Source organism: Pteropus alecto, unplaced genomic scaffold (assembly GCF_000325575.1).
Source record: "Pteropus alecto unplaced genomic scaffold, ASM32557v1 scaffold311, whole genome shotgun sequence".
NCBI lineage: Eukaryota > Metazoa > Chordata > Mammalia > Chiroptera > Pteropodidae > Pteropus > Pteropus alecto.
Genome location: NW_006431916.1, coordinates 4,979,866 through 5,006,211, shown reverse-complemented (window position 1 = coordinate 5,006,211; position 26,346 = coordinate 4,979,866). Strand labels below are relative to the sequence as shown.

The 26,346-nt window shown below is 31.5% G+C and overlaps 1 protein-coding gene across 1 annotated transcript; it reads left to right on the top strand.

The window, feature by feature from the left end:
* On the top strand, positions 1-24,139 carry OSTN (osteocrin). The gene is made up of 3 exons (XM_006906180.1): positions 1-99; positions 2,382-2,596; positions 24,055-24,139. Exons 1-3 carry the CDS (start codon positions 1-3, stop codon positions 24,137-24,139), a joined length of 399 nt encoding a protein of 132 aa, XP_006906242.1.
* The last annotated feature ends 2,207 nt before the right edge of the window (positions 24,140-26,346 follow it).

Here is a 26,346-nt window from a genome sequence, read left to right as displayed (position 1 = left end):
ATGCTGGACTGGAGATTGGCAAGTACGCATTTTATCCTCGCTGTGACATTGATGCTGTGGAGCTCAGGAAAAGTGCTCTCAGTGGATGTAGCAACAGAGGTAACGAAAACTACCCTAAGAGAACTTATATATTTTTTATGAACATAAACTATTTCTACTAATGTCAGAAGCAGGTGCTGCTAACAATTAGGGAGATGCTTTGATAACACATAACCAAGGAAATCAGCATTTTTTCTATGTCATGTCTTCACTTTGGATTCAGAGAAAAACAAGTACCTAAATATTAAAAAACTGGAAGTAATAACAAAGATTTGAATTCCTTGAACAAAAATCAAAAGAGAATATTTATTTCCATTTCAGCCATATTTATAATTAAATTAATTACATAGTTGAAGTGTTTTATGTAAAATTTGAAATTGTTTACATGTCAAAATTTGAGTAGTTTTATTATTGTTTTCTTCCTGCCATAACAAGAGTATAGAAGTAAAGAAATGTGAAGGCATCTTGACAGAAAGATGAGTTAATTTGATTTATATGATCTTATTAGAAATATATATTTTTGTACTTCTTAAATAACATAGTCTGAAATGCATTCGCCAAAGTACAAATTTTGTATGAGTTCTATGATTTCTTTTTGTTTATGAATAGCTTTAAAAAGAAGCAAAATATTTTGTGTGTATGTTAATTGGAGGAATAAAAGCATATTTTTTGGAGGGTGCTCTGAGGGATAGTAAAAATCTCCTATCTTCGCCCTTTATGTTTGTCTCCTGCTCTTTAGAGCTTCTTTCTCCTGATTATAGCATTCTTCCCTTCTCCACTTTCTAGTTGTCAGTCTTATATAGGAAAGTGGTAGAAGTTGAGATTTTAAGAGGAATTTGAAACCATATTGTGGACTTTGCACTGTAAGTAACAAAGAGCTAGAAGATATTTTAATTTTTCTCTTTATATGAAAGTGGTGTTTGGAGTTAATTAACTTCATGGAAATATTCAGGATAGAATAAAAAAGAGAGAGATATAAAAAAATAGAAAAACAAGTTATAAAGTGATTAAGAGTGTACGCTAAGCAATGAAGAGTACCTGATATAAGTTACTACTGATGGAATCAGAAAGAGCAGAGGCAAGAGAGGTTTTCCAGAAAGAATTGATTAGACTTAGTGCAGAGTTGATTGGTTTAGGAAACAGCAGGCCCAATAGCTTTGAATCTATGTGTCAGACCGTAAGTATTTCTAATGAGAGTTGCTGGAGTCAGTGCTGAAAAGGCTGGAAAATGCTACTCTGGTGTTATTAGAGAAAATATAGAGAATGGAAGAAATCATTCAAGAAGAAAAGACAGGAAGTGATGAAAAAGAGCCTCGCCTAGACCAAGAATTTGGCACATGGAAAATGTGATTAAAGGGGGAAAGTCAAGAGATCCTTGGAGCCAAATTTCTTCCCATAGGGGAATATTCTCAGGCTGTTGGAAAAGAAGTGGTATGTCTTGGACTAGACAGTGACTCAAGATTATTAATAGGAGCATTTTAAAAATGTTGCGATTGGGCCTAGACTTCACAAACTGGACACATACTTTTGTAACTTAGATGAGGTACAAAATGGCAATATGTGTAACAGATAAGTAAACAACAAGAGATTTTACATGGGACAATAAAGTCATGGATAGCTCTAATTCATTGCAGATACTCATTAATACTTGTTAATAGGTCACATAAATAAAGATGGTAAGCTCCCTGAGGGCAGAGACTGGATTTTGTTCATTTTTGTGTCCCTTAGGTCTAATGCAGAACCTGGTACATAGTGTATGCTTAGTGATTTGAATCAATAAGGAATGAATGAGTGTCGAAAAAAATAATGAGTTAAGCTTTTTTCAAAATTAATTCAATAAATATTCATCAGAAATGTATTATTATGAGCAAAATAACTAGAATAGGCATTGAATAGAGCAAATAAAAGACTAATTAGAGAGAGCCATTGCCCTCCAGTTACTCACAATCTAATATGCAATATAAATACATTGTAACCAATCAAATTCAAAGAAAAATGTCATGAGTTCAATGACTAAAAAAATATAGCTAAAACGTAATAGGAATAAGAAAGGATGCAGTTGTTACTGGGAAAGAATCTGAAAGAATGGTCAGTTAATATATTAAACTTTAGAAACAGGCTCTCTGAGTGGTTTGGTTTTCCTTTAATTTCTTTTGGGTATACTTCGACTCCTTTGTTTTTGTACCCAAAAGTCTTTCTTTCTGGATCGTAGCTGCATAAGAAATCAAGCTCCATGACAGGCATGTCAGCTAAACATAGCAAAAACTAAATGCAGATTGATGATGGCACATAATTGAGGTTTCTATTTCTTAATGAATGGAATCACCTTTCCTGCCCGATAGGCTTTTGATTCTGGACTCAGAGATGTGCAGTCACCACCCATAATGAGGGAAGGGAAATCAGCTGCTGATCTGGCAGCTAAACTTATGCTTCTTGATGAACTTGTGTCTCTGGAGAATGACGTGATTGAAACAAAGAAAAAAAGGAGTTTCTCTGGTTTCGGCTCTCCAATGGACAGGCTCTCAGCTGGCTCTGTAGATCACAAAGGCAAACAGAGGTAAGCGAAGCATTTGGAGAAGGAAACTTTCATTTTCTAATTCTTCCACATTGGGTTCAGAAACAGAGAATGCCACATAAAAAATACAATGAAAACCTTGTAGCCTTTTAGGCAAATAGATCTGACAGTGTATCAGCTTATTTGTGAGTTTAATTATGTGATTTCAGATATAATTGTTTAGGGAGCAAAATGATTACTACAATATGCATGTGTTTATATTTTTGTCATATTGTTTTCTGAGGAAGATTCTATTGCATGCAGATGTAAAATACTTATTGTAAGACACTACAATGTTTGAGAAGTGAACTATGAGATCAATGTTCTGGTCAACTGAGTTTTCTGTTTATTATTAGAGGTAACCAGAATACCATTTTTCTTTTTATCCGTCATACAAAGCTTCTCAAATTATGAGAGTATTTCAACTCTCCTATACCAAAAGGTAGTGATTTCTTGCAGAACTTGGAATCAGAACAAGTATGCTTATGCCAAATTTCTGATCACTTCTAGCTGTGTAACTTTTATAAGAATTTTATCCTCTATGATCCTTAGTGTATTTATCTGTAAAATGGAGATAGTCACTTACCTTCATTAAAATTAAATGAGTACTTTTTAACTATTGATTTTCATAACAGAATTAAAGCAATTAAATCTCCCTTTAATCATTAATAACTGTCAGTACTTTAAAAGAATCATTCCAAACACTTCATTTTCTGCCCCCTCGATGTTCCTCATGCTATAGATTTCATATTAACAATGGCACAAAAGACCACTCAATTACCAAAATCTGGAATTTGGAGAATTTACCAGGATTCCTTTTGTTCATGCTAAGCATTTTATTTTTCACTAAATTCTCTAAACCCTATTTGTTTTATATGTTAAATATCTACAGAATATTTTTTCCCCTAGGTTTTCTTAATTCTGGCCTAAATTGTCTTTTTCACATTTTTTTTATTTTTCAAGTTTTTCCTCATCTCCAATTCCACCACCATCACCATCTGTTTACCATCAACACATCCTTTATTTTCTACCAGAGGGATCATCTAACACAAAAATCCTTTTTGTGGAATGTTCCCATTGCTTACAAGATAAAAACAAATTTCTTAGTGAAATCCTATGAAGTATTTCATAATCTGGTACCTCATTTCTTCATGCATTCATCTACATAATCTTTGTTCCAACCGTGTCTGGTGACCTGGAGTTCTAGGACCTGTCATGCTTGTTCATGGTTCTATGACTTTGTATGCTCAGTGATTCTCAGCACACAAGACGCAATTTTCTAGACTTCTGTTCTAAAAGTTTCTCAAATCTACACTAGAAAATAAAATCATCACTTTAGAACTATAATTTAACCACCTGTACTTAAAAAAAAAATAATCCACACCTATATTTTGAAATTTAGACCCTATTTTAATAAAACAAATATAAATCAATTCCATTTATGTTCTAGGCACTGCATTGGGCTAGGGTGGAAAAGAGAAGGAAAATGTAGTCTTCGGCTTTCAAAGAAACCACAAACTAATAAGAAACATAGAAATATTTATAACAAATTATAACACAAAGCAAGATGAGATATGTTTAAAAAGTAATTTATAAAGGTCATGGAGATACAAAAGATAAGTGATGAAAATATTGTGCCTTCTAATAGGTATTACTTCTTTGAATTCTGGGTCTTGCAACTACTAAATAATTTGAAAATCAATACATAAGTGTTATATGTAAATAGTTATACATAAATTTATAATAATATACATAGCATATGTGTCAAATATGTATTGCATAAATATTATATTTATAATCTCTGCATTATAAATATAGTCTACATTAAGGCTTCATCATATTAAGAAGTGTCAAAAAGAAAGACTATATTAGGAGCTATATAGTCTATCTAACATTGCTCATTTTGCAAGACATAAAGGGAAATTGGCAAGCATTTAATATTCATTTGAACAGGTTTCTACCTCTAAAGGTTAAAAATAAACTATTATAAGCCTGCAAAAAGTAGGGAATATTTCGCTCATGAGAACTTCTTGAGGAAGCTACTAGTTTAGTTTCTTCAGGCAACCCAAGTGACTGGAGAAATATCATCATAAGAATTGGTGTGAGCTTAACTTTAGAATTAAAGTGAAATGATGGCTGCAAGAAAATGAATGTCATGTGTTACGGTTATACAATTTGACAATATAGGTACATCGAAGTACCAAATGATTCAAGGAAAATATTGAGAGCATATAAAATTTAGAATGAGGTTTCGATTATTTCATAGCTATTAACTGGGATAAAAGAATATTACAACAACTAGTTGCTTGAGGAAATGGAGAAGGAAAAGAAAAAATTATCAACAAAATTTAATGAATCTTTTACTAAAGAATAAAAAACAAAAACTAAAAAGAGGGAAGAGCATGGTTTTTATGTAAAAATATTACTACAAAAATAACCATAAGAATAAAAATTAAAACTCTTGTATAAAAAGAGCACAAAAAAATAGGACACAGTGAAAAACTTTATATAAAAGACTCTCATATATAAATATAACTTTTAAAATATGATAGCTTCCAAAAATATTGATCATATCAATAAATGTAAATAGGTGTAACTTACCTATTAAAATACAGATATTTCAGATTGTTGAGAAAGGAAAAATCCAACAGTTTTCTGTGTTTAAGAGACACAATTAAAAATAAAGAGATTTAGAAAGGTTGGCAATAAAATAATGGACAAATTATACATAAAAAAAACATAAATTAAAAATAAAAAAGAGTGCACTAACGTATATCAAAGAGAAACCACAGGGAATGCTAAGAAATAGACAAAACACATGTTAATAATAGGTGACTTTGGTTCATGTTTTCAAATCCAAGACAAATTGTATATTGAAAACTTATAGAAGACATATACAACATAAAGAGAACTTATAAATCTGTTTGGAATTCTGAACCTCAATAACAGAAAATATAACTTTTTTTCAAGTGCATATATAATATTCAGAAAATATACAGCTGAGGTGACAAACATTCTCAAGAAATTCTAAAGAACAGATGTATTCCAAATGCATTCACTAACTAAACTGCAGTTAAGACTAGAACTTATGACAAAACCAGAGAAAAAAGGGCACTTTTGCCTAGAAGTATAAACCATCTTATTAAATAAGCTGCGGAGTCAAAGAGTAATACAAAATAATCTATACACCCTATTGAAAATAGCAATAAAGACAATGTAATATTATAGATAGATAAAGTAAATATCAGATTCAAATTATCATTATAGTAATAAAAATAAAAATAAAGGAAACACTATACAGCAAAAATCTTGAAAGAGCAGTAAAGTTAGCCAGAAAAAAGCTGAAAAAAGCAGGAGACAGAAATTAACAATGAAAAAAATCAAAATCAATAAGTTTATAAAGCAAAACACAGAATATACTAAATTAATGCAAACCTGTTTTTATTAAACTAACAAAAAGACAAGCTATGAGCTAATCTAATTAAGAAAAAAGTAGAAATCATACTTGCAAAATTAGAAATGACAAGATGGAAATAATCATAATAAACCATCAAAGCAGAAGAATTTAGAGAACAAGAAATTACTTTGCTCAATTCTATGTAAATAAATTGAAGACCTAGAAAAAATGGATATTTTTTTAATATCATTTACAAACACCAACCCCCCGCAAAAACACAGTTTAATTACCACAGAAAATTTTTGTTAGAGCCTGTCTAGAGAAAATACCAGATCTAGATATTTTCACAGGAGAATTTTACCAAATCTTAAGTTTTCAGATAATCTCAATATTATGTTAACTTTTAGAGTACAATAAAAAGTAAACTTTCCAAGTTCATTTCCTGAAACAAATGTAATTTTAATCCCCAAATCACAAACATTACATCTTAATAAGGAAACTTTAGACCTATCTCATATATTAATATCAAAGCACAAATCATAGATAAGATGTTAGCAAGCACAATACAGCAACACTTTAAAAATATAACATGTCTTAATCAGTAAAGTTTATTCCGGGAAAGTGTGTTCAGAAGGATTTCTTTTAATGTAATCCATCATATTAATAGAGCAAAGGAGAAAAAGCATGTGATCATATCCACAGATGGCAGAAAAGATATTTTACAAAGTCTAATATTTATTCGTATATTTTTAAAAAGTGAATAAAATAAGAATTGACAGATAATTTGTTAACATGGTGTGTGTGTGTGTGTGTGTGTGTGTGTGTGTGTGTGTGTGTGTGTGTGTGTGTGTGTGTGTGTGTGTGTGTGTGTGTGTGTGTACCTCAACCCACAAGTCAATATTTTACTTAATGATGAAATATACTGGAAACTTTACTAAAATGAGAAACAACAACAACAAAAATACCCATTATTTCCACCATATTTTAGAAATGCATATAGGAAACAAAAAATATTTTGAGACATAAGAATTGGAAAAAATATAAAACTATGTTTACAAATTATAAGTTGGAAAACCAATATAATCAATGGAAAAACAAGGACAGCAAAACTGTTGGATAAAAACATAAAGTGCATAACCATATAAAGCTAATACCCCTTCTATATAAACAGAAATCAAATAGAAGATAGAAAACCTCATTTGCAATTGCATAAAGACATAAAACTAATAGAGAATGTCCAACAAACATGAGAAAAACTATAAAAATAATGCTGAAATGCAAAAAGTAGTTTTGTACAAATGGAGACACATACTATGATCTTGCATCAAAAGACTCAAGAACAGAAAGATAACAGCTGTTCCTAAGTTAAATTACAAACAATGCCAATCAAATATACCATCAGGTTTTTTTGGTGCTAAAGAAGTTATCATAAAAACCATTTGAAAGAAATGAAAACTAGCATAGCCAGGAAAACCCTGAAAAAAGAAGGAAAAGTCCTACCACATATTTCAAAATATTTAATTTTCCTTTCTTTCAATAGCATAATGAAGAAACCAAAAATAAAACAGAATGGACATTCAAGAAATAAACTCAATTATATATATAACTTCAAGATATTAAAAAAGGAGCACCTCATATTCATGAGCAAAAGGTTAGATTTTGAATAAGTGATTTGTGATATGGCAAAAAAATAATAAAATCGGTCTGGTCTTGAGCTATACATTTATGATAAATTCAAAATGGATCAGAATTCTAAGGGAAAAAAAAAACAGATAATTCACATAGGTACTAGAAGAAAACATTGGTACAGAGAAAGAATAGTTAAAATCTTCCAAATTGATGCAAATACCAGAAAAATTCAGAAAAAATAAAGAAAAATAAATAAATTTGATTACATATTGTTTTAAAATTTCCATGTCAAAAGATACCATAAAGTAATAAGAAAAAAGAACAAATTGGAAAAATCTTCTCAACTCGTATTAAAGACAAAGTGTTAATCTTTAAAACATAAAGAACTTTTAAAAATAGAGAAGAAAAAGAACAAAGCTACAAAAAAATGGAGTAAAAAATAGTTTATGGAAAAAAATGCAAATGATTCTTAACTGTGTGAAGATGCCAACCGTTCTCATAATAAGGAAAAAAAGCACATTAAACTTCACTGATATACTATTTTTTACAAGCTAAAATGGCAAAACTCCATAAAAATGAAAAAATAATTAGTGAGACTGTAAGGAAAAGTCACTCCCATATGTTGCTGATTAGAATGTAAAATAGAACCCATATTGAGGTGAATGTTGCACTCTCCAGCAATATAACATATGCACTAATCCTTTAGCTTAGCCTTCCTGACTCTAAAAATCTCACTAGCAAAAATATGTAACAGAAAAAGTGTGCATAAGGCTATTCATCTTAGAACTATTTGTAACAATAAAATACACAAATGTTAATCAAAAGGAGATTGGTTGAATAAACTGACACACAATAGATGCAGCTGCATGAAACTGAAAAAAAAGAATGAAGGATATCTATATATACTAGTACAGAGTGAGATTTATGATGTTAATTAGTAACATCGAGAAGGATAAATGTGAGTATAGTATATTACTGTATAAAATAATAATACAAATGCAAAAATTCTTAGATTAAAAAATAAAGATAAATAAATATACAATTTTTTTAAGTGGTTGTCTATAATGAAATTAAAAAAAGGTAAAAAGATTGAAAATAAAAGCTAGACTTATTTAAATATAACTTGTATTGTCTTTGGAACCATTTAAGTATTTTACGTGTAATATTAAAAAAAAAACATACCTAAGTATTAAAATACAATTGAAACAATACAACTTAAGTATATATTCTAATTGATGGCATTACTGTACAATTAAGATTTATTCCAAGTGATGAAATAAAATAACTTGACTGTGTATATCTAGTGAAATATATGAAACATAAAAGAAATAAATCTTAAAATTATTTTGACAAATGATGTTGGCAGTGATACTATTGGTATTGCTATTCTGAGATTGTTGATTATGTTTTGTGAGAAAAGCAATTAAGTATTTATTTTTTATTCTAATTCTGTCACTCCTGATGCTAATAAGAACTGAGATTCACAACATGGATTAAAAATGAGATAAAGTTGTAAACTGGACATGTTAAAAAAATAAAAATTCTCGGTACTTAAATATCCCATGATTTCAAAATGTCCATGCTTCTGAATTACTATCAGCATGAGTTCATAATTTAGTCCATAAATTAAAAATTCTGCAAAACAATCACCATTCAGGGTCAATCAACAAGTTAAGTGCCCAGATTGATGTTTCCCAATATCATTTCTCACTTAAAGAAACAGAGATCTTCCAAAAAAGATATGGGGCAGAAAATGTATAAATTGAGCTTAAATATCTTGTCAAACCTAATGGCTGAGAAGCTCACTGTAATTAAGGTCAGGTCAAAGGACTCAAGAGCCAATTAGAGGAGGTTGCCACTGGTAGAAGTATGACAATCTAAGCATCAATAAACACATTAACTATAATTCATCAAATCTGTTTCAATGTCTGAATTTTAAATGATATTTAAAACTAATTGATCATCTTTGGTGAATGCTAGTTATCGACTCATTGTTTTGAATTCTTGTAAATAAACAGAACATTAAGCTTACTTTTCTTTTGCTAACTACATCATTAAATAGCTAACAGTAGATGAGGTGGTATTTTCTCTTTATAGAATTGTTATAGCTAAAACAATAAAGAAATGATAGAATCAGTACATGAGGTAGAATTATTCCAGCTAATAAGTGAAGATGAGATGCTAGAACTAGAATATCTCTATTTTGCAAACTCTAATGAAATGATGGCTCTAGATAATGATCCCCAATTACTGCCAGCAATACAAGAAAAAAAAAAAAAAAGCAAGTCATTATATGTCCCCCAACGAAGAACCCAGCACTACCTATAACATAGAATTGCAAAAATAATATTTTTCTCTACCTTTCCCTTCGCCTCCAACTACTTCCAAAAGGATGGAGGTATTAAGGAGAGCTAATGCATTTGCACAGTTTACCCATGAGCTTGACAAATTGAAGATTTTCTCTAATCTACATTCTTTATTTTGCTTCATGACTGCAACTGGAAAAGAGACTCGGTTCATTTTACTCTGTGACCTCTAATTTCAATATTATTTTATTTAGGATTTATTTAAGATGATGTATACAAATGAACAATTTTCTTATTTACATATAATTTATATCTTTTTAATTTTTATTTTTCATAGCTGGTGTTTCACTCCTTCGAATTAAATTCCAAGGGCATATCCTATGAGATTTTTCTTCAGGATTCATTTTTTTTATATAGGAAATCCTATTCTTGGTCTTAAAGCAAATATTGAATCTACATATTGGAAAACAATGGGAGATAAGTAATAGCAATCACATAAAATATTTCTATACATGTTTTGAATTTTAATAGAAAAATAATTTTAGATGTCTTGCAAATTATAATGGTAACTCGAACAAGACTTAAGGTTGAATTTTTCTATCATCTGTTACAAAGATTTTTCAGATTATTTAAATATATAATAAAGTTACAGGACTAAAATGAAATTTTTCACATATTTAGTAGCAAGAATGTACAGTTTAAAGTTTTGCAACTCTTTTGTAAAAAGGAGATTCATAAAAATTATAGTACTTTTGCTTTAGAGAGCTGTACCCAAGGTTATTTACTGCTCTTTTATTACATTACATGAGATAATGGCTTTGGCCCTTTAGTCCAGTTAGCTTTACTCCTTCCTTATCTATTTTTGAATGTTTTACAAAGCCAGAATATACCTTGTTACTTTAATATACATGAATGTACACAAACTCTTTGATGCTTATAAACACCTATGGTTTTCATGTATATGCCATTAATTTTCCTCCTTCTCAGTCATGCATGTTGTATCTTTTTTTTTTTCAGCAGGAGAAGGTTATAGGTCTGAAATTCAGTTTCTATATTGTAGCCCTAAAGATCTCATCCATCACTTTATCCAGAGATTCAAAGCTTTTTTGGGTGTCATAGGCCACTTTGGCACTTGGTGAAACCTATGGATCTCTTTTCGGAATATTATTTTTAAATGGTTAAAACCATAAAAGTCCAAAGTTTACCAATATATAAAAACAGAATTATCAAAATTTTAAAAATTAATTTATAATATGACAACATACATGTTTCTGTATTAATACATAAAATAACAAGATCTAAAAGATGGATCCAAAAACATTTTCAAGTAGTACTGAACATAAAAACAATTTCAAAGTATCTACGACTAAAATGTGATCTGAATGTATCTGTGATTTTCATTCGTGATGAAGGTCTAGTTACTGCTAATACTATTATGATTTGTTGTCTACATTCATAATTGAAGCAAATGCTATATTTTACTTAGAGGATAATAAAACTAAGGATGTAACATTTTCCCATCCACATTTATAGATCCCTGAATTACAGTTGTACATGGCTCCTGATTTTAAAACCCTGAGTCTCAAACATATGAAATGCATTATTTTATTTTCAATTACTAAAAAATATGCAGAAGAGAAAAATTTAAACTCTGCTTTTGAAAAGGTCTGTAAGTGATGAAAATGGAAGAAGGAATGAACAGCTGGGGAAAAATAAAAATAAAAAAAAGTTAAATAAGGCAAGGTCTATGCCAGATCATGTTAAATTAAAGCAAAGAACCATCTATTGTTTTCTATTTTATATTATATTTAACATTTACTAATTTCAATTTCAGATAGATGTGCAAAATTACTTAATTCTCAGGACAAAGGTAACTCAACTATGCTTCAAAGTCCTAAATATTTTCTTAATTAAAACCTGAAGTTAATGAATGGCCATCTCATTTATGCAGATAAAAAGAAATAGCTCTACCTGGCAAAATAGTATTTACTCCCTGAATAACCCTTTAATATTAGAAGGTGTTGATGATTTGCCTGGAATTTTTCTAAAGAATGTTTTCCTTCACTTCACACAATATTGAAAATACCTTGCAAAAACAATAACAGTAGTAATACTCTGTATTTGAACTTAATTATTATAAACATTTTCACAATTATTACTGCTTTAATTCTCCCATTAATATTTTGAGATCAATAAGCAGATAATGTCATTGTATCAATCAGTGGTCCTGCAAGAAACAGAAATATTTGAGAAGTGTTTGTTCACAGCAAGACTATTTGTAGAAAACTGGGTAAATCATAACGGATGGTGCAATAGCCTGAAAGCCTAGTCCAAAGAGTCAGACGCCTTGAATGGAGCAGAAGAAAGTGATCTTGCAAAGAGGGAGCCAGGGGGAAAATTATCCTGGCCTTACTTCCTCTCTCCTCTTAGTCTTTCCTGTCAAGGCTACCCATTGCCTTCCCCAAATCAAAGCCAGAAAGCACAAGAACTTTTCTGTGATCCAGACAGTTTAGGACTGAAAGTAGGATGGGAAAAGGTGGAGTGGATCTAGAAAGTTCAATGAAGATATTCAGCACAAATATACATATTCTATAGATTCAGGTCAATAAACACTTTGCACCATCACATTGTTATCATAACCACTAAACTGAAACAGAAGGAAGACTCCATAGGACATAATCAGAAAATAACTTTATGCCCACACACGTGCATTCAAACCTATTCAGTAGGCGTTGTTGTTTCCTATTTCTTGGATAAAGGTAAAAGCAAGTATTACTGTTCTACTGGTCACATTGAAATAATAAATATTCCTTCAGTCACTTTTATTAGAAAAACATCCATATTTCAGTAACTAAAATAATCATTCTTATGTCTTATCCCAAACCACAAATATTACTAAAGTTTCTCCTTTTCAATCTGGGAAGCTGCATTGGGAAGAAAGTTGCAGTCAGTTTACCCTCATCTCTTCCCCTACTACAGTGAGCTACCTTCTGTCTCCCATAATACTGGGGGTGGAGAGCAGAGAGTAAAGAAAGGTCTTACTTGAGTGATATTATGACCTGGCTTTAGTGCTCTCTGGCTTTAGTAAATGCTCTAAGCTGAATCCGTATCATGGGATGTTTTTGTGGAGTCATAGCATAATCTCCCTTGGAGACATTGATATAAACATCCTTGTCTCCAGCAATGCTTCTCTTTCAGCAGTTCAGTTCAGTTTTACTTCTCATCCTCATCCGTCTCTCTCAGCTTCTTCATGTGACATCACCACCAGCATCCTGCTGAGGTTGACTCACCCATAACCCCTGGCCAAAAGTCTTTTGGGGAAGGTTCCTTTTATAACTAACTTAGGACAACTCTACCCACGTGCTCACCCTACATCTGCTCCACAGAAAACCCACATCCTTGACTCTGGTCACTGAAAGTGAAACTGTTCTTTATATAACCATCACTTCACTCTGGCAGCGAACCAATTCTCACAGCTTCTTGCTCGTTGGATTTCATAGACACTATTCTCTCAGGTCTACCTTGCTTTAGTGGGTCTATGTCAAGCTCTCTGTGTGGTTTCCTTGAAGCTCTTCCTCTATATGAAAGAGGAGGAAAAGTGCCACTGTCCTCTAATAACTTGCTCTAAAGAAATTCTTCTTCACCTATTCAACATCAATCTTTTTATTGAGTAAAATTAGAAAAACCAGTTTGTAGCAACCTCCTTTGCAAATACTGCATAAGTCTAGCACCTCACTTTGGAATTTAAGAAGAAATACCACTTTTTTTTTCCTCAGCTTTTTGAGGCCATAACCAAAAGTGAGATAGAAGGAATCCCATTTTAACATTCTGCTATATGTTTTTAAATTTGTATAATATCCTAAAAAGATATTATCCCATTTTATTGCTATATTCTCAGAGAGATAAAATTACTTTCCCGAGATTACCTAGCTAGAATGTCAGATTGCTAAACTCCAAGTCCAGTGGCTTTCAGTTAACTAAGCTGCTTTTGATAAAGAAATTAAAGTTCTGTATGAATAAGGCACTTGCCCAAGTTCAGGAACAGTGAAGTTTATTAGGATGTATGCATTGAATCATTTTGGAAAACTGTACCAATGATACATGGTTTTCTAGCCTAAGCCAGAATTGACGTTCAGACTAAAGTTGATAATAGCAATTCTAGCTTTATTTTGTCAGATATGATGACAGCCCCAAAGATTAAAGGTACAAATGCTAGCATATCATTTTCCTTTCTAATTCATTGTGAAGCAATGCCACAGACTGAGGCCAGCCTAAGTATCTCATGAGTTTTGCTATTTCTTTTCAGCTCTTATTTGAGAACGCCCAAAGCTGGTATTTCAAAATGGCTCCATTTCAGAGTGAGAATCACAGAAAAGAATTCAGACTATGGTGCCCTATTTTCATGCTTCTTTCCTCCTACCTGAAAAGACTGGCTAGACCATAAGAAATGTGCTTCAGGAAAATTATCTTGAGCCATTTTTTACAATAATGGCTCTTTATTGCTTGCCTCTCCCCACCCCAGCTCAGCATCACAGAATGAGAAAGTCCCTTTGCCTTTTCCCTACCCAAACTCATACATGAAGTTTTAAAACTTTCTCCCACAAAGGATAATACTTGATTCCATATACAATACACTTTGAAATGTGCATTACCCACTCCTTCAAAAGAAAATTTTAGAAAACTTTTTTGTGTAAATCCATTTTCTGGGTAAAAGTTCAAAAGTTTCATTAGACTCTCAAACAGTTTTCATAAGTCAAGCAGATAAAGATTTCCTCTATCCTGTCTTACAGCTCTACAGTTTTCAAACTAAGTATGCCTGGGTTACTTTACACTAAACCCTTTAAATCTCATTGTTTCTTTCCAGTGCTCATGATTTGTTTCTGAATGCCTGTTCTTAGGACCCGTTCCTTGGGATAAAACTTTAGAAGCTGACAACATGCCTAGTCAGAACTATCATCAAAAATTTAATAAAATCTGTTTAAAATTGGATTATTATTTTTGAGATAGAATTCCCAAAGTCATAAGTCAACTTTCTCCTTATGAAGTAGCACTTTCTTTCATCATTCTAAATGTGTTCCATTTATTAATACTTATATTTCTCAGTCTCATAGTTCCATGGAAAGGAACTCCAGTTAGGGAAAAGCTAGTGCCTTGCCCAACCTTATTCACTTCTTTTGAGAAAGAAGCAGATATATTTATCTATTAAGTCAATTTGGGAGGAGTAGTTGAGCAGTTCTGCTTATCTCCTTTCTTCCTGTTTTTATTGAATAACCATGACTACTTTGTAAGTCTATTTTACACAGAGAGGAAATGGAAGGAAGCCCTTTTAAATGCATATTAAAGTCATATTCTACATTCAGCTTGATCAAAATGACGTTTCGATTTTGATGTAGTGATCATTTATGTCTTATTTCTCTATTTTTTCTAAATGTAGACTTGAGATAAAAGGGTATTATATATTGGCTCCTAAAAAGTACATCATCACTCAGACTCATTGTGGTCCTTTATCCTAACATTCTGGAATTTGAATTTAGAAGCTTAATTGTCTCTTTTAAATTTAAATGTGACTCTGTGGACTTTGATGATTTCCTTTTTATTCGTTACAGGGCCTTGCTGAATTCTTTTTAGTCTATTCTCACATATCAGTTCTTTCAAATTCATATAGTTCTGTCTTCCTATAGTCGTTTCTTAATGCCAGACTTTAAATTTAAATTATGATAATCAGGGTTGCAGGATTCATGGGTCACCATTTGTTTTATTATTTCCACAGACTCTGTAAACTCTTCCTGGAACCCCCAAATTGAGTGTGATCTCTTCTCTTGTAGAATCCCAGAGCACTACAAATCTCACTGTATAAAATATTTATTGCTGTGCAAATAAGTTGCCCAAAACTTAGCAGCATAAGATAATAATAAACATTTATGTTTTCATACAGTTTCTGTGCATCAGAAATCCATTTCATACTTGCTGGGTGCTTCTGGCTCAGGGTCTCTTCCAAGGTTACAGTAAAAAAGTTGGCCAGGGCTGCAGTTGTCTGAAGGCTGTACCAGCGCTGGGAATATTCATTTCGGAAATGGACCACTAGCATGGCTGACAGAGGAAGTCTCAGTTCCTCATTAGCTGTTGGCAAGGAGGCCTTAGTTCATTGCCACATAAACCTCTCTATAAGGCTGTGAAAGTGATTTTAGGAAATGGCAGTTGACTTCCCCTGGAGTGAGTACGATCCAACGAAGCAAGGCAGTAGTTGCAATATATTTTATTACTTAGGCTTGGAAGTTATACATCATCAGTCATTTCCACTATATACGATTGGTTACAGAGATTGGCTCTCTTTAAATGTGAAAAGAGACTGCATTGTGGTAGAATTATTGGAGCCTGGCTACTATACTCATCTAAGCTTTATAATATTTATAATTTATATTACTTAATAAATAATTTAATTTCATATTTTACTAATCTAAATTACTGAACTATTTAAAAGAACAGCTTTCATTAGCCATTACAATATTATTCCTTTTTGCATATTACTCAGTGTTGGTGGAGCCTAATGTCTTTTTTGAAAGAGACCAAGCATTTTATTGCCTCTTTGAGATGTAACAGCAAAACAGACCATTTTTTTAGGGAATATTCTCCATATTCTAATTCATATGTTTCTTTTTTTGGAACTAAAAACCATATGCAGGATCAATAGAGTTGTGGAGTATCCAACAATTGTGGGAAAAAATATTTAAATTCACAAAAAACAACTATTAATGAAGTGTCTGCCTGCAAAATAAGCTTTAAAAACTTTAAAGGCTTATTACTATACAGAACATGTTCTCAGATCATGATGTAATTAAATAAATCGCAAAAGGATAAACAAAAACGAAGGTGCCATCCTTAAGTCATTTCATGAGAATAGCATTATCTGGACATCAAAACCATATATAGAGAGAACAAGAAAAGAAAATTATAAGATGTTATTAGTGATGATAGATACAAATTCCTATCAAAAGAATTAGCAAAACAGTTTCAGTAACATATCAAAAAGATTATGCACCATTATCAAGTTGGATTTATAAAAAAATACAGCATAAGAGTGATTTGCTTTAGACAGTCAATTAATAAAGTTAAGAAATTGAAGAAATAAAGCCATATCATCTGACTAGATACAGAAAAAAAACATTCAGTAAAATTAAACGTCTATTCATTATTGAAATCACTAGTAAACTAATAATAGAAGTGTTACCACTGGGGCTGATAGGAGTTCACTGTTGCCCCAATAGCAGGGGGAGGGAGACGGATAAGGACGATGCAAACACATAGTTAGCAGTTTTCCTTGGTTCTTCCTCATCTACGCAGTGAAGAATCACAGGTCAGTGAGATTTAGAAAAGATTTATTAAAAATATTTTTTAGGAAGACAAAGAATGCCCCAAGGAAGCACATGGTTTCAGTGAAAAGCTGTAACAGAGCACTGTAACCACAATGACCAACAATAAAAAGGGCAAAAGGACCTAGAAGTGGGAATGTCTACATTATATTTGGGCCATCATGGGTGATTTCAAAGGCATTTCTAGGTGATTGGCAAGTGAGGACATTTTGATTGACACTTGGCTGCTATATAACTCTTTATCTAATGCACTTAAGCGTACCCAGAAGTCTACCATTGTGGTGTTCTTTGGGAGGTCTCTAGGCTGGGCCCCTATTCCTGTGTTCCCTCTGTTGCTCATGTCTGACTAGCTACCTAACAGAAGGAAATTTTTTTTAACCTAGTAAGGGACATCCATTAAAAAACTTACAGCACATATGCTTAAATATCACAACAACAAATCCAATAAGCTATGGGAGGTTTTTATGAAGAAAATTATAAAAGTACATGAGAAAGCATTAAAGATAACATAAATAAATGATCTTAGATAGTAAGATTCAATATTATAAAGATTTCAATTCTCTCCAAGTTGATTTATATCTTAAATTTAATACAAATCCACATAAAATTGCCAAAGATTGACAAGTTGAATCTAAATTTGATAAATAATTAGGTACGGGTATAGAAAAAAAGAAACATGACCCATATCTTGCCCCATAAATAAAAAATAATTTCAAAAGGATTAAAAATGTAAATACTAAAGGCAAAACTACAATAAGATTTTAGGATGACATAGGATAATATTTTCATAACATTAGAGTGGAGATGATTTAATAAGCAAAATGTAAAATTATTGATAAACTTAAAAACAACATTAAAGATTATCATAAAAGACAATAAAGAAGTCTAATCACAAATGGGAAAGAATATTTACATATATCTAACAGTCTAATATTCATAGTATATGCAGCCCTCCTACAAATTGATAATTAAAAGAAAAATAAACTAATATAAAACAGGGAACAGACTTGAACAGGAACTTCCATAAGAAGAAATCCAAGTGACTAATAAACAAATGAAAAGGTGATCAATTTTATTAGCATTCAGAGAAGGCACATTAAAACCGCTAGGAAATAATGATTACAAAAGCGTGAGACAGGCAAAATTAAAAAGTCGACAGTACAAGAGTTGGCACACATTTGAAACAATAGAAACTCTCATGCACTGTTCTTGGATGTGTAAATTGGCACAACCCTGGAAGAGAGTCTGGCACTATATAATAAAAATAAGTATAAGCATAGCTAGCAATTTTACTCCAAAAATATATACTGTAAAGAAATCTTTATGTATGCTCTACAGGTATTTGTAACATCTTTTTCAGCTGAACAGTATATAATCATAACAACATAAAAAGAAATACCTCAAATTTTTATCCACCATAGAATGTATAAATTGTTGTGTATTATACAATGAAATATTATACAATGAAAATTAAGCAACAGCAGCTATACATGTCAACATAGATGAGTCTCAAAACATGTAATATTTTCCAAAAGAAGTCAAGAAGAATTCATACATGATATCTTTTAAATAAAATTCTACAACCTAAACTAGACAAGAGAGTTTGAAGAGCACACAGAGACTATAAGTAAAATCAAATGAATTATTACACCAAAATTCAATTTACAGATTACTTCTGGGACTGAGCCGTGAGAGGGATGCAATTTGAAAGAGGGAGTATTGGGGACTTCTAAACTACTGATATTAATCTCTTTCTTAATTTGGTGCTGCCAATAGGAATATTTATTTTATTTTTCTTTAAACTGAACATAATAAATTTATACACTCTTTTGTATATGTGAAGTGATTCTCAATAAAAAGTTTAAATACAATTTTTCTAACTTTTTTTAGAATATAAAACATTTTCAGAAATTGAATCATCAAAGAATATAAATTTTAAAAATTCTATTTGTCACAAGAAGTCTACATTTGAGTATGAAGTTTAAAGCCATATTTAAAATAAGCAATCCATTTTCTTTATAGTAGTTTGCTAGATATTCTATATCTTTAAACTATTTTCTGAGTATTTTAGAATTGAAAAGTTAGATTAAGTTAAATGGATATATAATATAAGCCATGTCATACCATTATTTTGTCACAAGAGGGACCAGATAGTCAGAAAAAAGTTTTCCCTTAGTGCCTTCAGAATATTTCTCTTTCTTAACATTTATATTTTACACATTATGTATTCTTGTCCGTGTATGTGTTTCAGTGTAGTACCGTTATATATATTTCATATCAGCAAAAAGTTTAAGATAAATACTAGTTTGCTATTTTACGTCTGAATGGATAGAGACACAGAATTTATTTAACTTACTGAGCTATGATTATTTTTTGGTTTATTTGCTTTATGGAAGTGCTAAAAAAATTTAAATATTAAAAAAATTTAGCACTAATTTTCTATTAGTGCTAAAAAAATTTAAATATTCAATGGAGTTTTTTTGTATATTTTGCTTTATTTATTTTTCTTATTTGATTTCAAGATAACTCTGATCATTTGCAACTAATCTAACATTTGATAAAATCGACAAAAGCATTTATAGATCTATTGCTGAAACAAAAGCATTCATGACCTAGGTCCCTGTCCACTTGACTAGTGGTTTTCAAACTCTGCTCTAAGGACCCTTACGTGTTCCTGAGACCCTTAAGCTCTTTCAGGGACCACCATATTTAGCAAAGGTGTAGTACTCCTTTACTGAAATAATTCTTCACTCAACTTTTTAGATATAGTTCTCTTTTATAAAGCTTTTATTTGTAAAAATAGTAAGCCACAAATAGTTTGAAACTAGACTGACAGGAAAGAATAGTAAAATCAGTTAAAATGTACGAAATGTTTTCGGGTGTGTGACTTCATTAGCTTTTTTCAAGTCAAATGTGATTTCTAATAGCTAATGTTTATCTCCTTGATCACTATTTTCCCAGTGCAGAGAACAAGTTACATACGGTTATGCATAAAACAATTAAATATCACATAACGAATAAGTGTGTTAAATGAATAAATAGCTCCAGAAGATAGGCAGAGCAGGTGTTATCTGAATTTTATGAAAAAAGAAAGAAATTCAGATTGATAACAGACTTACAAACACTCACACTATCAGTGAGCAGAAGAATCATATAGAATCCAAGTGTACCATCTCCTGGCTTCTAATACTTTTTGAATAAAATGTGGAGGAGGGAAGGGAAAGAAAGAACAGGGAACAGGGCAAGAAAAAATGAAAAAGAGAATCTATTTTACTTTCTACCATGCCATATTGCCTCTCATTCACTTGAGCGGGAAAAGAAGATCAATTGTAATAAAGAAAAGAAAATGTTATCTTCATTTATTTTACCTTCATTTTTGAAAAAAACTCATCGGTAATATAGACCAATAAAGGCTATGTGCAAATTTGCAATGATACATGTGACCATCATACTCCTATTTAAAAAAGTAAAAAAAAATTTCATGACACCATCCATTCCACAGAAGCTTTAGGAAGTCAGCACACAGGTGTGGACTTCCTCTTCTCACCAGTTTTTTAAACATCTGAAAGGAGGTGGTTTTTCAGTTCCTTTTTCTATTTGTCCAGAACTTCCCCTAAGCACTCTCCTCCATCCTGAGGTAGCTCCCGACTTACCATCTCCTGGAGTTATAAGTGTTAGTGAATGAATTTAAGGGTTAAATGAAAAAAAAACACGTTTATTTTTTTTTACATATTTACCACATTACACATAGACATCAGCCCTAAATCAGAGACAAATGTATTCATTTTTTATTGCTATGGTAATAAATTATCACAAACTTCTGGACTTAAAAGCAGCATCAATTTATTATCTTAAAATTGTGTAGGCCAAACATCCAGTATATCCTCTCCAGTCACCATATATCATTCTAGAAAACTTTTTTCAGTCTATTTTTCAATTAGGGGCAGCCATATGATTGATCGATAGCCAATGGGTGGCCCCTAAAATTCCTCCTGCATGCAGTTCTGTGCTCTTTCTTTTGCCTGGTTTGCCAGCAGGACACAGAGAGAGTCAAGAGGTTGGTACGCTGTGCTCCTTCTTGGAGGCTCTTGGGCAGAATTTATTTCCTGCTCATTCAGGTTGTTGGCAGAATTCAGTTTCTTTCGTTTGTAGGACTGAGGCCCCCATTTTCTTTTGAGAACTTTTATAGAGGCCACACATTTCTTTATTCCATGATAGGTTAAGCCCTTCTCAGACTGCAGCTGTCTAACCCACTCTTCTTTAGTCGGCTTCCACTTTTAAAGGCTCCTGTGACTGGTTTGGGCCCATCCAGATAATCCAAGATGATCTTTTTATCTCATGGTCTTTATTTATCTTCTCTGCAATGTCTCTTTTGCTATATAAAGTGACATATTCAAAGATTATGCAAATTATGACATGGACATCTCTCAGAGGAGGGGCATGTTCTGACTACAGTGAGAAAAATAGCTATTTAAGAGTCTATAAATTTACTTATGTGAATAAAAATAATAAATATAAAGAAGACAGTTTTTCTTTTTCGCTACAGTCATTATTTATAATTACATCAGAAGATTTTAAACACAACTGATATGCATAGCTTCTTGTAACTCTTGACCATTAATTTTATGCTAATTTTACAGCTAATGTATTTCCCATCTGATTATCAAGCTAAAAAATACATGGTTAATTTAGTACCAAGAAATCCAGAAGTGCAATCAATAGAAACCATTTAATAGGTGTGTTTTTCAGAAGTCTGAAGAATGGAGGCAGAAATATGGATAGATTAAGGATAAGCACTAAATATTTTTTTCTTGATTCTCCTCAATTGAACTGTTGTCTAGGAGAGTCTTATAAGATCATACATATGATGCTATCTGCATTGGCTAACATAACTAAAGGCCAGCCTGAAAAAGAAGATGCATGTAAATCAGCAGAAAAGAAGGCTGAATTAGATTTTTTTAAAGTAATAAATTTAAAAAAAATCTAACATGGCCCCATTCCTACAATATCTTTTGAAGGTAAGTTCCATATCAAGTTCAATGCCTATTTTTATCAGTATACACAGTACTAAGTACAGTGACTGACATATAGAAAGCATTAAGAAACAATTACCTTTAAATTAATTGTTTCAATTAGAATTAAGCAATGTTTATAGAATTTCCATGTGCCAGATACAGTGAAAAAATCTCTCATGTTCCCATTGTTTTCCATACTTTTCAGAGATTTTTAAATAAATTATTTACCTAATAGTGATATGTGGAATATTGATAGGGCCTGTTAGTTAAGATAAAAACTTGACATCAAGAAAAATGAGGGACTTCTTTCTTGTACTATTTGCATTAAATCATTATCAATCTGACAGTACTTAATTACAGGTTTTTGAAACCAAAGATTTATTTCTGACTTATTTCTGACAGCCACACATGCAAAAAAAAAAAAAAAAAAAAAACTTTATACATAGTAGATGTATAGTAAGTGATAAAAGGAAAAAACTCATAGATACTGTGGTTTTCATTCATTTTTAGTGTTTAAATTGTGTGGTATATATTGACAATATGATGCAAGTAATTAGAAAAGAAGTAAAGAAGCTATTAAAAATGTTCTGAAACAAATCTTGTTTAACTCTTTAAGTTGTTGAAAATTGATTAAGTTGTCTAATAATTAACCCTGCATCACTGAGATGTTCAAGTGATGAGCTGTATCATTGCTGGTCAAAAAACTGAAGCAGAAGTTTTGACATTTGTTGGAAGAATAACCTTTAAGACTCTGTCCTATTCCAAAAGTGTTTGACTGCTGATGATGTTGTATTTCTTGATCTGGGTACTTATTGCATTTGTAATCTACAATCGTCTAATATTGTTCACTTATAACATGTCCTCTTTTCTGCATGTCTATTATGTCGATAAAAAGGCTAGCAAATCTATAAGTCAATTACCTTTAACTAAGACAAGTCATTTATTTACATAAGCTTCTTAGCTTCTCCTACCTATCTCAATCTTCATTAAGAAGACTCAAAACTCTTAGCTCCAAGCCAGTGAACATTATGCACTCAAAGTTCTGAGATCTCTCCTGTTAAAATTTTGATTTGATTGCCCTAAGTGATGGTAATAACAAATCAAATGGAAATGTTTCTTCTTTTAAAAGAAATAATGTAGAACATACAAGCTTTAAGGATTTCTGTAAGATTTTTTAAACTTTATTTTAATAATAAAGTTTTTTTTTTTCTGAAAAAATATTTGACACAAAGAATATATAACAGAGACCTTCATATACAAAGCTTCTCTAGGTAAAATCTGAATGAATACATGAGAGGCATATTTATTCCATATTCAGTCTTGGCATCAACACCATTTCTTCTCCCACCACCATCTTTTCCAGAAGAATCATTATGAGACACAGGTTGGAGAAAACCACTGACCTAGTGCAGCCTTCCTCAATTAACAGAAAATACACCAAAATCTGAAGAGGGAGAGATACTTACCCAAAATAAATACAACAGAATGGTATGATGCTAATACCTGACTTTTCATCTGGACTAATTGATTTTGAATAAGTTTTTTAATTTTTCTAAGTTTCAGTTTCCTCAGATGTAAAATGAAGGTAGTAAAACCTACTTCGACACATAGTGATGATGATTGATAACTACAAGGTTCTTCTAACTCCGGGAGAAAGCCCCACATCTGCATGAAATAAAAGAGCAAAAGTAATAGTTGATAATTTGGACTTTAGCTTAAAAATATTCTCCTTGATTTGTTTCAGAAAAGTAGTAGATCATCCAAAAAGGCGATTTGGTGTTCCCATGGATCGGATTGGTGGAAACCGGCTTTCAAATTCCAGAGGCTAATCGATTCCAATCGTGAGTATGATTTGAATAAATAACAATACACGCAGGCTTTTGATTAACATTCGCAATAGATTAATTGATTCATTTTGGTTTACAAATCGCCATATGATTTTCTAGCTTCTAAATTCACATTTTCAAACATTTCTGTACTCAGTATATTGATGCTAAATAATTTAAATGACATTAAAGAAGCTGCAGAACGTTCTAGATCTACTTTACCCTAAAAAACAATTTAGTTATTCTCACAGACTCCTATATAATTACTGAATATTACTATGCAAACGAAGGTTAAAATTCTAATTAACATAGTAAATCACCTTCACTAATACACATGTGTATAGCAATCCCTCTATTATGAAGAAGACACATTTCAGTGACACACATTTAGTTGCCAATAACAATACCAGAATTGTGATAACATGAAACAGGAGAGAAAATGGTATAGCAGAAAGAGTATTAGCCATGGAGTCAGAACATCTAATCCAAATCCTGGTTCTGTCATTCATTATTTTGTTTCTATCAAGATACCTTGTTTCTCTATAGCTTGCACATTTAGATAATAATATAATGGTATTGTGAAGATTAAATTAAATGCTTGTAATTCTCCTAGAATACTTTGGACATACAATACAGACGAACGATAGCAACTTACATTACAATTCTGAAAATTTACTCTGCAGTGGGCCTTATACTTAGTACTATATATGCATTGCTTCATTTAATCATTTAGTTCCATAAAGTAGGTACTAGTACTATCTCCCATATCTTGAGAAGTAGTACAGTAAAAGAGATAAAAGTGCTAGGTAGAGAGGTCAAGCTTTATTGGTCAAATCCCAGGTCATTTAAATCCCTGGTTATCGTTTAGCTGTGGGACCTTGCTTAAATTCTGAAATTCTCCTCCATAAAGTGAGAATAATTTCTACCACAATTACATTGACCTGAGGACTAAATGTATTGATACATATTAAGCACTTGGAATAGTGACTGACATGTGTTGAATACTCAATAATCATCAGTTCTTATTATTATACCAATAAATGGAAAGTTTAGATATATTAACTCACAAAGCCACATAGTTAGTATGTGATGAAAGTAGAATTTTCAAATCCAGAAAGCTTAAATCCTAAACATTATTTTCAACTATATATTTAATCATATGTATTATATGTTTTAAATACTAAATGTTTATTGAATATAAAATCTAGGCTATGTATTTTCTCCCAGTAGAGCTTAGAGAGGGCATATCTTCCCCACCAAACAGATAAGACAACTTGTAACTGCTTTGATAACTTCAGATTACAGAAGAGAAAATTCTGCTTTTTGCTTTTCTTAAGATAATACTCAGAGCCATGATTCAGAGGCCCAAGAAGCATTACATTAGCCCTGACCTTCTCCTAATTTAAATCATGTCGTTTTTTTTTTCTCCTCATCAAATGCTAGTCTAAACCACGATAAGTCAGTATCTTACCTCAACTTTCTTATTTTCAGAATGCCTTAGTTAAATTTTTTCCCCACTCTGGAGTCATCGATCAATGAAGTTACATAGTTACCATGTGTTTCCGTAAATACCAGAAGACTTACTGAATACTATCAAGACCACTGCCTTTTGATCAGCACTATCTTCAAATCCCATATTGAACTTTCTTTATATCTAGCAATGTACCAAATATGGTCACTCTTAAAGATTAAAATATCAGCACATTATATTTGAGTATGAACTAATTGCTGTTAAAAATCAAGTAACTCCTTGAAATCAGAGACACAGTCCTCTAGTTTCTTGACATACTAAGAACGTTTTGACGCTGAGATTAAAATAATTGTTTGATTGGTTTCCACATGTACCCTATCACCTTTGCCATCCTTGATTATCACCCATTTTATTATTTCTGAATTCAAGCAAAATAGTTTATGATAAGAAAAAAAAATCATACAGGAAACTAATTTTTAATATAAATTTTCGTATGAAGATTTAGACAAAAAAAAAAAAAAAAACCTCTAGATAGCTACTAAACTATGGAAAGGGACTTGAGTTAATAAATGTTTACAGAATGACTGTTGGGTAAAATCCAAATTAGTATATTATGTCCTTCGCTTAACAGACTTTGTTAAGTATCATGACAATCAGTCCTTATTTATTAAAATCTCGAGATAGTAATATCATGAAAAATAAGTTTAGAAATGAACTAACATTGTATATTTCTCTTTCC